At 43.3% G+C, this 16266-nt stretch overlaps 1 protein-coding gene across 6 annotated transcripts in view; it reads left to right on the top strand.

Moving 5' to 3' along the window:
* Positions 1 to 16266, top strand: part of Agtpbp1 (ATP/GTP binding carboxypeptidase 1) — a 126574-nt gene that overhangs the window by 18109 nt on the left and 92199 nt on the right. For 3 of the 6 annotated variants that reach the window (XM_057787283.1, XM_057787284.1, XM_057787282.1), the window contains exons 2-3: positions 4652 to 4716; positions 14743 to 14867. In XM_057787283.1, the coding sequence (XP_057643266.1) occupies positions 4685 to 4716; positions 14743 to 14867 (157 nt within the window). In that variant the 5' untranslated portion in view covers positions 4652 to 4684. Of the gene's footprint in view, positions 1 to 4651; positions 4717 to 14699; positions 14868 to 16266 lie in introns of all 6 variants that reach the window. The other 3 variants (XM_057787280.1, XM_057787281.1, XM_057787285.1) reach the window with 2 other exon arrangements.

The raw sequence follows: 16266 nt of genomic DNA, 5'->3' as shown, positions 1-16266 counted from the left end.
TCACTATGTAGCTCAGATTTGTCTTGAACTCAGTATTCCTTCTACATCAGCTTCCCAGTGCCGGTATTACAAGTGTCAAACAGCACGCATGACTTCGTCTTCATTTACTTTAGGATTATTCTGCATTAGAAGACAGTAGGTGTTGTAGAGCCAGACATGTGCTAGGGTCTAGGGGAGGTTGGGGGAGATGGGCTGTACTGGGAAAATGGATTTGAGCAGTCATGAGCTGTGTGCTGGAAGAGCAGTTTGAACAAGGGTGAGACTGACCCTGGTGTGTGGGAGGACAACCAGGGAGGAAATAGCTGGGGTATTCCCGTAGGGACTTGGGTGTCATTGAAATGGAAAATACTGTAGACTGGATTTCTGCCTGTGGTTGCCAGTTCCCCTCCAGAGTTAACAGTGCCACTGAGGGAGTCATGTTTGGAATAAACTATAGGTTCTGGAATTTAGAAAGTAGTGATTAGGGCATGGGATGATCAGATTTTGGGTGTGTGTGATTTAAACATCTATTTATTTATATCTGCTAACGTGTTTGCTACAATATACACAGGTCAGAAGACAAGTGAAGTCAAATCTCTCTACCATGTGAACCCTGGAGAGTAGGCTCAGGTTTCAGGCTTGGTGGCAGGTGCCTGTATCTACTGCGACATCTCACATGCCCTCTGTAGAATTACCTCAGTTTCTATGAATTGTACATGGGGAAAAGGACATGGAAAGGAAGACAGGGTGAAGCCAAGTTTGAGGGCAGAGCAACTGGACAAGAGTAGGGTAGTTCACAGCTGGCACAGGGGAGAAGGGAGGCTGGCGGATTGTTGTCTGCCATCTTAATGTCAGGGGCGAAGTTTGGTTGTGAAGCTAGGCGAAATGACTAAGTCTAGGGTTGGAAGAGGGTGGCAACACACAGTCCTGTGCTTCCAACACAGGCTAGGCAGAAAACCAGAGTGTGGCAGTGCTCCTGGGAGGGCCTTGTCCTGTGCGAGGAGGCTGTGAGCTGACTGGTAATAAGTTGGTGTGTTTAGTCACATGGAGTTGCTGAGAAACCTGTGTTGGAGAGAGTGGAGGAGGAAGTGTGGACGGAGTGTGTTTGAGAGAGTGGAGGAGGAAGCGTGGACGGAGTGTGTTGGAGAGAGTGGAGGAGGAAGCGTGGACGGAGTGTGTTTGAGAGAGTGGAGGAGGAAGCGTGGACGGAGTGTGTTGGTGAGTGTGGAAGAGGAAGCGTGAACGGAGTGTGTTGGAGAGAGTGGAGGAGGAAGCGTGGACGGAGTGTGTTGGTGAGTGTGGAAGAGGAAGCGTGGACGGAGTGTGTTGGAGAGCAAGGAGAGGGCTTGCTGACTGTTTAAATGGCAGTGCTTTGGGGCAGAGGACTTGGGCAGGAGTGGGAGTGCAGACAATAGCATGGAAGTTGTTTTCCTGAGACAGAAATTGTCACGATTTTATGGGGGTGAAGAGAAAGGGGCAGGTAGGGCACACCTCAGTCCTGTCCCTAGAGTCGGTGCTTAGTGTATATTCTGGGTTCCATGCTCTCTTTGCGCTGATGATACAGCTCTGGCTATGTCTGCTGTGCTGGGGACTGTGCATCTCTTTGTAGCACCCCTGTAAGGAGGACAGACTTGGGATTAGGCCTTCCCTTTACTTACCCTCAAGTCCTGTGGCCTCAGGGTTAGCATCAGTAGAGGAAGATGCACAGCTTTGCTATAAAGCCCTGTTTTGTCTCTAACCATGGGGGGGCTGCCATTTTCTGATAGAAATGGAGGAGTAGATGGGGTGTGTGCGACAGAGGGAAGGTGGGGGGAGAGGGAAGGAGAAGAGGGAGGGGAAACTGCCTATGATTGGGACGTGAAATAAAAATAAAATTAAAGAAAATCAGTGTAAGAAATACACAGGAGCATAGGCTGAGATTCGGTCTTTTTGCCTGGGACTTTTAAGTCCCTAAAAGCAGAACTGGTTGAGGTATCAGTGTCTTCGGTGAAGGTTGCCTGGGTTGGATACCTGGTCAATTAAGCATTTTCCACAGTGGTGGGCATGAAGTTCTGAGAAACAGGTAGTTGTGTGCAGTTAGTTTTGGTTGGCATTGACATTGTGGGGTCACTGGTCCCCAGTTCCCTGGGCTCTTCTGGGCAGATTACCCAGTCTTTCTCCTCCTAGTTATTATTTTTTTTTTTTTGTCATTGTGGGAGTAAACATGACTTTGTTTTACAGCCCAATAAGGAGAGTAGAGACATGCCTGAAGTTTTTTAATGTAAACTGTCAACTTGAATATTTTTTGAGTAATACTTTTACAATTTCTTTTCTTCCTTCCTTCCTTCCTTCCTTCCTTCCTTCCTTCCTTCCTTCCTTCCTTCCTTCCTTCCTTCCTTCCTTCCTTCCTTCCTTTAACAAAACAGGGTTTCACTGTGTAGCCTTGGCTATCCTAGAACTCAGTTTGTAGACCAGGCTGGCCTTGAACTCACAGAGGTCCATCTGCTTCTGCCTCCCTAATGCTGGGGTTAAAGACATGTGTCAGCATGGCCTGGCTTGAATAATATTTGTTTTTTAGAATTTCATACTACATATTTTGAACATAGCCTCTCCCAGCTCTTCCTGTAACCACCCTCTCCGCTCTCCCAGTCCAATTTTGAAAATTGGAAATTTCTTCATTACTCCCCCCTGCCCCGCCCCACCCCATCCCCACTGAGTTCAGTTTGGTTGATCAGCTACCCAGGCGTGTGATTGACCTATGAGGGTCACAGCATTAAAGACAGGCTACTCTCCCTCTTCCAGCGGCCATCAGCTGCCATTGGATGGTCATGGCTAGTGGTGGACTTTCTGACCGCTTCCCCGTCTGTGCTGCAGTGTTTTCTGACTGGAGCTCATGTAGTCTTGTGCACGCTGTCACAGTGGTTTCGAGTTCACCTGCGCAACTGCCCTGTCGTGTCCAGAAAATAAAGACAGTTTCCTTGAGAGATAGCATCTACAGTTGTCACAGTCTCCTGCCCCGCTTTATGAAGACCGCCAAACCCAGGTTCACAGTAAGAGTGAGGTGTGGGATGCACACTTGAATCCCAGCTTTTGGGTGAGCCGGGAGGTTGGAGCTCCAGGCCTGCTTAGTGGGAACTTCATCTCAGGAAAACTGAAAACACAAAGCTTACTTGTTTAGAGAGTGCTGGGATTGCAGGCTCACCTGGCTAACTGCCTTGTGCACTCTAGGCCAGTTTCTGCAACCTGCCCTCCAGCCCTGGGTGGTTTCTCTTTGAGGCTGGGTCTGGTGTCCGCTTTATGTCACAGTGGTTTTGAACCCCAGTCTCCCTGCTTCCATCTCTTATTGCTGGGACCGAGCTCTAAACTGGAAAGGACAGCCCCTGCTTATGCAGGCAGCAACAGGGCTTGAAAAGCTCTTATGAGGCTTTCTGTTGCCTTTGGGCGTGTCCTGTCTTATTTATCCTGGAAACTGGAGAAAGTTACTTTGGCTTCATGTAGCTAACTACCAAGAGAAATAACTAAAGGGAAAAAAAATGCAATTTTAGTTTCTCAGTGACTTCAAAAATGGTCCACATGTTTTTAAAATCTTAAATACATATATTTTTGATGTATTTAACAAAGGAAACATTTTATATTTTATTGAAAAGACTTGTATTTGTATCTTTTGAATGAAACCTTAAAATCTTTCTTTTTGCACATTTTCTTCAAAATATAGCATTATTAAATATGTATAGATGTGATTAGCTTCTTAGATTCATAGCCATTGTTTTCTAGTGAATCAACAAAATTGTGTCTCATTAAGCAGTGATATATAAAATTAAAAGATATCTAGGATATTTTTTGTGACTTGTTTTAAAGTACATCTGAAAATCATAAAAGCTGCAAGTCAAGATGGAAGGTTGTTTAAATTCCATAGTGCGGACTAAAGATGAGAACATGGCTAAAGTGGTGGTGTCAATTTAAACAACTCGTTCTTAGAAATGTTTCTGTATAGAAATTGTCACATATTAACAGTTTGGTGACTGCTCTGACCATGGGATGCTGTGACTGGTCTGAGTATTGAAGATGCGTGCACACCGTCTCAGAAGTAGAAATACATGACTGTATGAGCTACTTTTCAGCTGAAGCAATAAATTGCCGTGCTCAAAAACAGCTTCATGAAGGAAGTTTATGTTGGCTTACAGTTCCGGAGGGTTCAAGAGGACCAGAGTCTTTAACCGTGGTGGCAAAGGCATGGCATGCAGGCCTGGGGTGGGGGCAGTTTGAAGAGGAGGAAAGGTAGAGGGACCAAGGAACAGGAAGTAGGACAAGGTAATAACAATTCCCCTCCCCTGCATAATCCCTGCAGCAAGGCTGCACCTCCTAAAGGATCCACAGCCTCCTCAAGCAGCACTACAACTGGGGGCCAAGTGTTCAGCATGTGTGAGCTTGTGGGGGACATTTTCATTCAAACTACCACATAAATGTTACATTTGCTTTCTGCATTTCTGTAGCTCTAGAATTTTGATGACGTTTTCCTTGCTGCTTTTAGGAATCTTAGTAGTTCTGTATGGCAGCTGCAGTGATGGCCTCCATAGACTGACTTCCTTGTGTTCCAGTGTTCCAATCTCCCAGTTATACGGCCTTTATAACCCTAATGCCCAGGAAACAGAATTGTGTTAGGCGCCTGATAGTATTAACATTTTTCTTTCAGGTTATCTGCAATGCTGGAACGAAGTAACTCAAGATGAGCAAGCTAAAAGTGGTAGGAGAGAAAAGGTACTGCAGCCTTGATATGTGTGGATATTGGTAGATGTGTGGTGTGCAAATAATGTGCAGTACAGTTATTGGGACTGATTAAATATGCGTGTTGTGTAGTGGCATGTTGTGCATATTTCACTAATACTTTCAGTTAAAGGCTAAGCCTGGCTCACTTCCAGCATGTCTAATGAACTCAGAGTGGTTTACATTTTAAAATAGTTTAAAGTATAGTACATTTTGACATGTGAAATAATAAGAAACTCAGAGACTCAGTGCACATTGTTGACATTTTATTGCTACACAGCCTACCCGTTAATTTTTTGTAGCTACATGGCCCATAACCCTAAAATAGATGCTTCCTGACCCTTTACAGGAAAGTTTAAATATCCTGAGTTTAAGTCAGACAAACCTTACTGATTAGATTGGCTATACAGCCTTGAAACAGATTAACTCTGTTATGTCCGTTTTCTCTGTAAAATTATCTTGATGTTAATGTTCTGTGGTGTCAATGGCTAAGTAATACCTCGGTGAGAAAATAAATGATGTCTTGTTAACACTGTTGATAATCAAGGCTTTCTCTGAGGGCAGTACTGTAGCTCATGTGTTCCTGTGTATGGTTTTGCTTTTGTAGATACTATGTTATGAAATGGAAAGTGTACAACTTATTAGATAATGTTTATTTCTTAAATAGTTCGGTTTTCTGGTTATTTAACATAATCATACCGTAATAAATTGCATTATTTCATTAACTGTATAGTTTCTACAGGAAGTTAGTTAGGATCTGTTTTTATATTAAAACATACCTCCCTCCCTCCTGTCTTTTCCCCATCACTCCTTTCTTCTTCCCTCCCTTCATGTGCAAATGCATAAATGTGGGGGGCATGTATGCCATATTGTGCTTGTGGAAATCAGAGAACACCTTTTGGGAGTCTGGAGATTGAACTCAGGTCACTAGGCTTGTGTGACAAGTGCCCTTACCTGCTGAGCCATCTCTCTGGCCCTAAGCCTCACTTTTCTGAGCAGATCAAATAACTATCCTGTTTTCCTACTAGTTAGTTAAGTTGTCTGATTTATAGGACACTGCTATACACAGCTTGTAAAGCTCAGACTCCTCTTGTCAGTTTGTTTTTGCTTTCTAAAATGAATTGTACTATGTATTTATTGTTTTTGTTTTAGACTAGTCAGCTATTATACATTTTTACTGTATTAAAACAGTTTATAATTTCTATTAATATTATTGCAGTAGTTCTTGCATTTCTGTGGTCACAACACATGACAGACAACTCAGAGAGAAATATTTGTATTAGCTCATAGTTTGAGAGCATGAAGTCCATGTCACTTCCCCCTTGGGAAGACTATCGTGGTGGTTTGAGCATATAGAGTAGTGAAGCAGGTAACACACCCGCGAAAACTTACCCAGAAACTTCTTCTAGCTGGTCCCTATTTCCTGTTTCCAGAATATTCTAAAGCAGCAGCATCTCTAGAGACCAACCATCTAAATTGTAAGCTATGGAAGTGTTACCTGTTCAAACCGCGGCACTTTTCATACTGCTCGGTGAGTGACCGCTGAGTGCAGTGGGGTGGACTCAGGGCCAGCAGCTGCACTCATGGGACTGCGGTCAATGAACTGTGCATCACAAAGACCTGGAAATACACTTGGTGTCTGCACTGAGCATGTGCAGATCTTTTCTTGTCATTGTTTCCTAACCATAGCCTTATGATTTCCACCGTATTAGATATTGTAAGGGATCTATCTAGAGATGACCCGAAGTGTGTGTGGCTTACATAAGAAAGTCAATTTGGATTTCTGTGAGGTTCTAGAAGTTCTAAGACTATCTATACAGATAATGAAATTGAGAATTCAAAAATGTATCCGCCAAAGATCTGAATCAGGGAAAAAACAGTCTCAGAAGTTGTTTTGAATTATTTTTTATTTGAATTATATCAAAACCACATCAGTTTCCACAGGAAATTGTGTTTTTATATTTCCCCTATCTCCAGACGCATTGTGGATGCTTTTTTCCTATTTTATGATTTATTTTATGGTCATGATGTGAGTCTCCTTAGCACTTGGGACTAGCATGTACATAGTACTGTGTGCATGTTTGTGTGTGGTGAGTGTAGGCATGCATATGCCACAGTGCCCAGGTTAGAGGACATACTTTTTTCTGGCACGTTTTTCTTGTTTGAGGCAGGTTCATTTCTTCTATAAAATTGTTCAAAGTAATTCTGTTTTAATTTCTATAAAAGCTGGGGAGGTTTCCTGTTCTTTTTGATAATTTGTGTACTCTCTCTCCCTCTTTCTTCTTGAACAGTTTGGCTGGAAGTTTATTTTTATTGATTTTTTCAAAAAAAACCCAACCTTCTGGTTTCAGTGATTTTGGGGAACTTTGTGTCTTTTGTGTTACTGTTTTCTGCTTTGCTAACTCAGAGTAGTTTTTTTTTAATTATTTATTTTTCTTTTATGTGCATTGGTGCTTATGTGCATGTATGTCTGTGTGAGGGTGTCAGATCCCCTGGAACTGGAGTTACAGACAGTCATGAGCTGCCATGTGGATGCTGGGAATTGAACCTGGTCCCTGGAAGAACAGCCAGTGATCTTAACCACTGAGCCTTCTCTCTCCAGCCCCATTTAGAGTAGTTTGCCTTCCTGCCCAAGTTAAAAAATATATGTCATAAGCTAAGTGACTTGAGATGTTTCTTTCCCTCCCTCCCTCCCTCCCTCCCTCCCTCCCTCCCTCCCTCCCTCCCTCCCTCCCTCCCTCCCTCCCTCCCTCCCTCCCTTTCTTTTTTTTTGAAACAGGGTTTCTCTGTGTAGCCATGACTGTCTTGGAACTCCCTCTGTAGACCAGGTTGACCTCTGAACTCAACAGAGATCCACTGCCTCCCAAGTGCTGGAATTAAAGTCATGTGCTACCACTGTCTGACAATATATTTCTTTTCTGATTGGGCTATTAATTAATCAATTAATTAATTTTCTTCTTTGTCATGGCATTGCATATCTGATTAATTCTAATGTTTTGTTTTTATTTAGTTCAAGATTACTTTTTAAAAAGACTGATTTTTATGTATGCATTTATGTATATGGGTGTTTTGTCTGCATATAGTCTGCATACCAAAAGAAGCCATCAGGTACTACAGTTACAGGTGGCTGTGAGCTGCCACCTTGGTGCTGGGAACTGAACTTATCATGACTCTGGAAGAGCAGCCAATAAGCAGCCAGTGCTTCTAACCACTGAGGCATCTCTCTAGCTCCCTCATGATTACTTTTAATTCTGTTTTAAAATTTCCTTTAATCTGTGTTTTAAAGTGTTAATTTCTAAGTATGTGAGGAATTTTCAGGGGTTTTAACTGATACTATTTTAGTTTATTTGTGGATGAGAAGATGCACTGTCTGATGGAGTTTTTTTTGACACTGTGTAGCTGTCCACGCTCCATCCGTGTTGACACTGTGTACACTTCCCTGTGGAGTGTGCTCCATCCGTGTTGACACTATGTACGCTTCCCCGTGGAGCGTGCTCCATCCGCGTTGACACTATGTACGCTTCCCCGTGGAGTGTGCTCCATCCGTGTTGCATGTGAATGTGCATCCTGCTGCTGGAGGCACTGGGAATAGCCAGTTACACTGATGTGTACTATATTCAGATACTTCATCGCTCTCTCATTTCTGTCTGTTGATATTGGAATCTCCATAAATTTGCTTTTATGTTCTGTAAATTTTGCTTTATAAATTTTGAAAGTATTATATCTTTTAAGACGTTATCAATGATTGATCATTACAAAATGTCCTTTGTTCCTCATTGCCTCCTCTCCTCTCCTTTCTCTCTTAAGTCTATTTTTCTGATGTTAATATAACCACTCTAGCTTTTAAAAACAATTAGAATTAACATATATATCCACAATCTTTATTTTAAAAGTTTTGTTTTATGTGTATATAGGAATGTCTGCATGTCTGTCTCTGTACTGTGTGCTTGGTGCCCTCCAAGGTGTGAAGAGGGCATTGGATTTTTTGAACTGGAGTTAAAGACAGTCAAAAACTGTTCTTTGGATTCTTGGAATTGAACCCAGGTCCCCTGGAAAGGCAGCCAGAATTCTTTAACCCTGAGCTATCTCTCAGCCCCTATTGTTTTACTTTTAGTCTACTTTTCCTTCAAGGAAATATTATTTTTATTCTATTATTTTAAAATATATTTTATTTTGAAATTAAAATATAGTTTAATTACATAATTTTTCTTCTTTTCATTCGGTTCTCCACCGCCTTCCATGTAACCCTATCATATTCTCTCTCAAATTCATAGCCTCTTTTTCTTTAATTGTTGACATATATCCCAAAATGTGTAAATAGCCTGCTTAGTCTATACAGTGTTGCATGCTTGCGTGTATGTATGTATGTATGTGTGTGTGTGTGTATGCTTTCAGGATTGACCACTTGGGATTAGATAACCATTTGAGGGGGTTCTTCCAGGGGAAGGCTGTTTCTTCCACTCTCAGCCATCCTTAGTTGCCCATAGTTCTTTGTCTAGGGTTGGAGCCCCAAGAGAGTCCCCCACCATGTTGCATGTCTGTTGGTATTGTCCAAGCTCAGGTCTTCTTTAGGCAGCCATGTTGATGAGCCCTCATGAGTGGTAGGTAGCTTTTCTGTCATTTATAGAAGTCATAACCTCACAGTACACTTGCTGTTCTGCTGGAGTCTTTTCAACTCCTATTCCACAGTGTTCTCTGAGCCTCTGGTACCAGAATTGTGTTGTCGATGCATCAGCTGGGGCTGGCACCACTTGTTCTCTGCTTTGTGTTCAGATGTGACTTTCATTAATGGTCTTCATCTGTTGCAAAGTGAAGGTTGTTTGTTTGTTTGTTTGTTTTGATGAGGGATAAGAGTGACACTTATCTGTGGGTATAAGGATGAGTATTTAGAATGTGGTTAGGAATTACTAGATCCAAGATCCATTACCTCACTAACTCCGAGTATTGGCTGGGTTTCCCTTGTGTTGAAAGTGCCTTACGTCCAATTAGAGAGCTGCTAGTTACCACCAAGAGATGCCACATTCCACACTTGGGGCGGTTGTGCCATACTGGTTGCTGTTGTGATTTCTAGGCATCATAACTGGGCAGGACTATTGGCTGCTTTTTTCCCTTCCTAGCTTGTGTGGGACTTTCTTGGTACCATAAGAGCGAGTCCTCTGGGCTGTGTCTGAAGTGCAGTGTGTCTCCAGCAAAAGGGACTTATCTTCTGTCTCTGGGAGGCAGCCAAGGCAATAGCAGTAGCATGTAGTCTACTTGAACCTCCTTGACTAACAACCCAAAAAGGGGGCTTCTCATGCCCAGTATGGGAATTTTTGTTAGATGGTTTATGTTTCTTGTGGAGGAGTGTTGTCAACCCAGGTGGGAAAATTTTAAACTGTGTATCTGTACAAACATAGGCTTATATGTAATTTTAGATAAGTATATAATAATACAATTCTTTATGACTTTTTCAGACATCATTACTGTCCTTTCCCCCTCATCCTGCCCTCTTGTCCTGGGTTGACTGCCCTTCCCTTCTGTAATTTAAACCCTCCCCTACTTTTTTCATTTATTTGTTCAGATCACTTACATCCTGCACTTCTCGAGTGCTCCTTGGATAGTCTCTTTATACTTGTCAGGTTTCTGTGCTTACTCTTCATTAAAAACTGTGAGATTATTTTGTTTATAAATTTGAGGATATTTACTAGAAAATAGATATATTTATCTAGATTATACAGTGAGGGACTGAGGCACTAATTATGAACATTTATAGACAAAATATCTTTCTAATTTGTTGTCGTTGTTTTTAAACAGAGCCTTAGGTATTCATAGCCTTAGACTTAGTGTGTGGCCAAGGGTGGCCTTGTACTTCTGTCCCTCATGCTTCCCCTTCGCAGGTGCATCTGGAGTGACAGTTGTGACCATCACAGCTGACCTGTGGGGCTGGGCATTGAGTCTAGGTCACATATCAACTGAGCCTCATGCCTAGTGGTGAAGAGGCTCTTTAAAGAAATAAGGCTTGGATGCTTCAGTCTTGGTATACCACATGCAACTGAAATTAATAAAACCTGGAAGACCATGCCATGTTCCATTATGATTTTTTTAAAAAGCACAAACTTAAGTAGTTCATTTGTGCTTAAAATACCCATCACACAGTAGGTGCTTTTATCTTTGCATTTTGAGCATCTTTCTGACCACCTTCTTGCTCAGAAGGTGGCCACCCAACAGTGTGGCACTCACGGCCACAGTGAACCAAGGACAATAGCTGCTGTTCTCACAAACTCAGCACAGCTATTGTTAGCTTCCCAGGCCTGCCTAGGACTGGCTCTCAACATGTTACCTCCCTCTCCCTGAGGAGCTATTGGCAGCTGATGGTGACTGAAGGAGGGTAAAAGCTTCTTCAGGGATCTAGCCACTCAGAAGTTGCCCATGCTCTAGTAAACAGTCTCCTGCCCGAGCTCTTGCGAGGAGACAGTTCTAATTAAACTTGGTTGGCCACACCCAGAAGACATGAAGGCAGGAGGCTGGACTTTTTGAGGAAGAAGGATTTCTCAGGAAAGGGAAGAGGATGAGAGAGGAATGGGAGGGTTGTGAAAACGACTAGAATTTATTATACACATGCATGAAACTGTCAAAAAATAAAGAATGGGGGAGAGAATGCAATGCCAAGGACAGTTTTAGGAAATATGTGCACCCTGTCTAACCATTTGTGGTTGGCATCTTCATTTAGCTAAACCCTCTCTCCTGTGCACTCTTTTGACTGGAGGGGGTGCCTCTTGAGGAGCACAGGTGGCATTGAGAGGCTGTGAGGCAACAGGCTGGATGGATTGCCACCATAGGGTGTGCAGTGGGCTGAGAGCAGGGCATTGCAACAAGGCAGATGGGACAGCTTTCCAGGAATCCGACTGTTGTGGGTGCTTGCCTTGTGTGGAATGTGGAGGGCTCTGCTGCTTGGTGCTGTTCATGGCAGGTTGTGCTGCCTCTAGCTCTGAGGGCTAGGTGATCGAGGAAGTGCTGTTGGTGGCAAACTTCAGAGAGTCGGATGGAGGCCAAAAGCACATACCAAATGATCAGAAGGTCTCCTCTTGTTTGCTCATCAGCTGCAGGTGATTGGGAAGCAGTTTGATTAAATACATCAATCCCTGAAGATTCTGGACTCTTCCTGGCTCTGGCCTGACAGCAGGTGGGGGGTGGGGCAGGTAGAGTCTGGGTGTGGGGAGGAAATGGAAATTGAAATTGCAGAATGTCTTGAGTGTGGGGAGGAAAGCATTAGACACTTGCCTTTGAAAATAGGGAACACAGTTCTCGCAAAGGAGTTAATGTTAAGCCTGGTTGACCTATGGATAAAGAGAGACAAATGGTAGGGTAGTGTGTAGACTATGTAGATCATTCTTCCAGGCTTACATTTGTTTACAAGTGTCATAGTGGAGAGATTATCTGTTTATAATCTGACTATCTGGGTTTTGTGTCTGTTGAAGGTTTTACATTATTTTGTGCCGTTTTACTGCTCTGGTACTTGATATAGTTATATATAAGTACTAGGCTGATGAGATGGGTCAGGAGGTAAAGGCAGTTGGCACTAAGGTTTGACACCCTAAGTTTGAACCTGGGGACTCACACAGTAAAAGGATAGAACCAATTCCTTCAAGTTCCCCTCTAGCCTCCACAGTTAATAAATATCTCCTCAACAAATTTAAAATGTACACATAAACAACAGACATTGAACTTAGAGAAGAGCACAGTACAACTGATGAAGCATTGTGTGAGACGAGCTGTAGGCTGAGCTGGTGGAGAGGCCCAGAATGCAGTGGAGCATAGGTTCAAATGTACTACTGCCATGCTTAAGGGTTGTGCAAGGGCAACAGAGTGACTCTGCTTTTCCTGGTGTATTGCTTCTGTCTGTCTCTGAGCATTTTCTGTAGTTCTTAACATCATATAACCAGTAGAAATGGGAGCAGATATAGATAAATTGCTGTCTCATGTGTGCTTCCATCTCATTTGGCTAGGACTTAGATAACATGGTCATATGTCGTGTGGCAGTCACAGGGCTAATCATAGATATTTGAGTTCTCTTCCTTTGGGCACTAGCCCAGTTTCATTGCTGTCACTGTGATGAAATATTCTTACAGAAAACAACGTACAAGAAACGTTCATCTTAGCTTAGAGTTCAGCGTTACAATCCATAGTGTCAGGGGAGTCGCAGCAGTGGGAGCTCTGTGGTGTCATCATTTGACAGACCCCACATGCATGGCCACAGGCCAGCCTGATCTAGACAGTTTTGTATTACAACTCTTTCTGGGCAGCTATAGGTTGTGGTAAGTGGACATTTAAAACTAACCATCACGACACATTCAGGTATATTTTCTTTAAACCCACTAATGGGTGTGTGACTTGTTGAGGAAGTAGTGAAAAGAAGCGAAAGGCATTTCTGATCTCCAGAAGGCAGACGAGGGGTTTAAAAGGCACCACGTGTGAGGAAAGGGAGAGAAGAGATGGGGACAGCTGATTTGAGATCCTAGCTAGTGTGTGTGCTGGCGGATGTGATCTAGTAAAGGAAGTTAGATAGCATCGTTATCATCATTGTTAGCACCACCATCCCCTCCTCCTCATCCACCTCGTCCTCCTCTCTTTCTGTTTCTGAGACAGAGTCATTTGTGTAGCCCTGGCAGATCGTCGCTTAGGGTTTCTGTTGCTGTGATAGACACTATGAGGAAGGCAGCTTACAGAAGAGGGTTTTTTGTTTTTTGTTTTTTTGAGCTTATAATTTCATAGGGCCTATGATGGCAGAGTAGAGGTAGCAGGTTCAGGTAGTCAGAACAGCAGCTGAGTGCTTATATTTTGAACCCCAACCAGGAGGCCAAGAGCACACTAGGAATGGTCCAAGTCTTTTGAAACCTCAAAGCCTGCCCACAGTGTCACACATCCTCCAACAGGGCCACGGTCCCTAATCTCTCCCAAAGAGTTCCTCCTACGGGAACAAAGTGTTCAAACATTTGGGCATGTGGGGATGTTCTCATTCACAGATGGTCATTCAGTTCAGACACAATCAAACACACCAGCCAAAGGGAGTGTGACAATTTGTGTTGTTACTGTGTGTGTAACATGTGTGGGAGTGCACACGCGCTATGGTGTGTGAGGTCAGTGAACCACTGTGGAGTTGGTTCTCCAAAAAGAGGTTTTAGGAAAGAGAATATATTGCTTTTCTGCCAAAAACCCAAGCCAAGTTAAAGAACTGGAAAGCCCAAGCTGTCAGAGAACTTGCTGGCTCTGAGTGGTGAGTGGCCCTGTGCTGGCTCCGGTGTCCATGCTCAACCCTGACTGCTGTTCTTTTTGCTGGCTGTAGTAGCTATTACAGCCACTTGGCCATCTCTGTCCCAGCAGGCATGTTCTTGTCTTGGAGCTTTGGTGGCTGTGACCCTGTCTGCTGCAGTCTATGTGGGTCACGTCTTACTGTTGGGTATGGCTTTCCAGCGAGGTGAGCGTGGAGACTGTCCCACCTCGCACACGTGAATCCTCCACCCTCCCTCCAGATCACTTCCCACCACCTGAAAAGCTGTGTAATTCGTGCATACACTTATTTGGCTCGTGTGTGAGAGGTAGATTTTTTATTTTATTTTATTTTTTTTAAGATGATGTCTTACTCTATACCCAGTGTGTCCTGGAACTTGAGGTAGCTCTTTTGCCTCAGCCTTCCAAGTTGTGGGTTTACAGATAACAGTTCTGTAAAAAGCATGGAGTAGGGAATGGAGTAGGGCAGGAGAATAGGGTTTCAGTTTTGAGAAGAGCGGAGGAAGTGCAAAGCCTTGGAAAGTAGAAAACTTGGCAGGTGCGATAGGAGATTCCTGGATGGGTGAATGCATGTTTGTTGTTTGTGATTTTCTGAAACAGAGTGTGTTTTCCAGTCAAAAGTTAGCAGTGGTATAGAGGCAGTGAAGGTCTGTGGCATGGAGTGGTTAATGTTTAAACAGTGGCCTCTCTGAGAAACATTCTCTTTGCAGCTGGCACAGAACCCACACTAATGGAGAGCCGTGTTCTTTGTAGCATTACCAATAGTTCTCGGGTTGTCGGGCTCTTGGCTCAGCTGGAGAAGATCAATACGGACCCCACAGAGTCGGATAATGTCAGATATGTCACATCCAAGATTCTGCATCTGGCCCAAAGTCAAGGTAAGCTGGAATCCCTTCTTGTTTTTGGAATACTTTTTCAGTTCTTTAAAAATAGATACTAAGAATGTTTTGATTTTTGATATGAAGAATATTCCAGTTTTTGAGAGCTAATGGTTTTCTGTAAAAAATGGCCTTTCTCAGCCTGACTTAAGGAAGTAGGAAACCGAATGACTGGAGGAAATTGATTTCCAGTGTACCTTCTTAGATTTGATCCCCGATCAGATGCCCGAGAAACAGATTATGGAGAAAATATGTATTTTGACTTTGCTTCAGAGGCGCAGTTCATAGCTGCACTGCTTTCAGGAGACCGCACGCTGCAATGGAAGAGTGTGGGAAGCTAAGTTGTTCCCTTCACAACAGTCAGTGAGCAGGGAAAGCCTGTGTGTGTGTGTGTGTGTGTGTGTGTGTGTGTATACATCCCTCATTTTATCCTGTCTGAAACCCCAGAGTGTCTGGTAGTGCTGCCTGCACTCTCCACTTAGATGTCCCAGCATCTCAGAGGAGAGCAGTCTTCACTCAGCACTGAAACATATTTTGTACCCAATGTCCAAGGAAGATCATAGTTTTACAATTCCATCTGACACGACATTGGCCCTGGTAAAAGCACATCCACAACAGTTTACTGCCTACGTCTCAACAGTTGTGGTCCTCTCCAGTCTAAGCCTGAAGGCTCTCTGGAGACTCTAGTTGTGAGCCCCCAGGACCCCCTTCATCCACTACACAGTTCCTTCCAATCCTAGTAAACTGTTCAGTTCTGTTGCTTCATGCCTGACATGTGGTGCATGTGCTAGCATGATGTGAGTCTTACGTGCTGGGACCATCCTTTCCCTGCAGTGTTCCCAGCTGTAGCCCAGCTGGCTTCTTCCCTGTGGGGCTTTGCTTTTTGTTTGCAAATTTACTCAGCAGGTGTCCTTATTCTTGGGATCTTTATCACGCAGGTGAGAACACTTATTGAAAAGGCTAACAGGTTGGAGCACAGGAATGGATTTTGTTGTAAGGAGGCCAAGAAACTATGATGTTTATTTTTTTATTTTATTTTTTTAATTTTCATATCTTTTGGGGTTTTTGAGATAGGGTTTCTCTATGTAACTACCCTGACTGTCCTGGAACTTACTTTGTAGACCATGCTGGCCTCGACTTCACAGAGATCTGTATTTCTCCTAATAGATGGGATTAAAGGCCTATGCCACTACTGCTTGGCAAAACTATGGTGTTTAAAGGATTTTCCACAAGAATGTCAAAGTCATGGGAAAACCTGGAGTAGAGTGGAAAACTGCTAGTTTAACAGTTTGTTTTCATTTAGTCTAGAATCATAGGATGATGGTTCAGGCTGATGAAGAGTTAGGACAGCATTGGACTGTGCTCACAGGCAGAGGTTCCCACTGTTTGCAGCTACAGT

The sequence above is a fragment of the Chionomys nivalis genome, chromosome 13 (assembly GCF_950005125.1).
Source record: "Chionomys nivalis chromosome 13, mChiNiv1.1, whole genome shotgun sequence".
NCBI classification, from domain to species: Eukaryota; Metazoa; Chordata; class Mammalia; order Rodentia; family Cricetidae; genus Chionomys; species Chionomys nivalis.
This window is presented reverse-complemented; position numbering and strand designations above follow the sequence as displayed.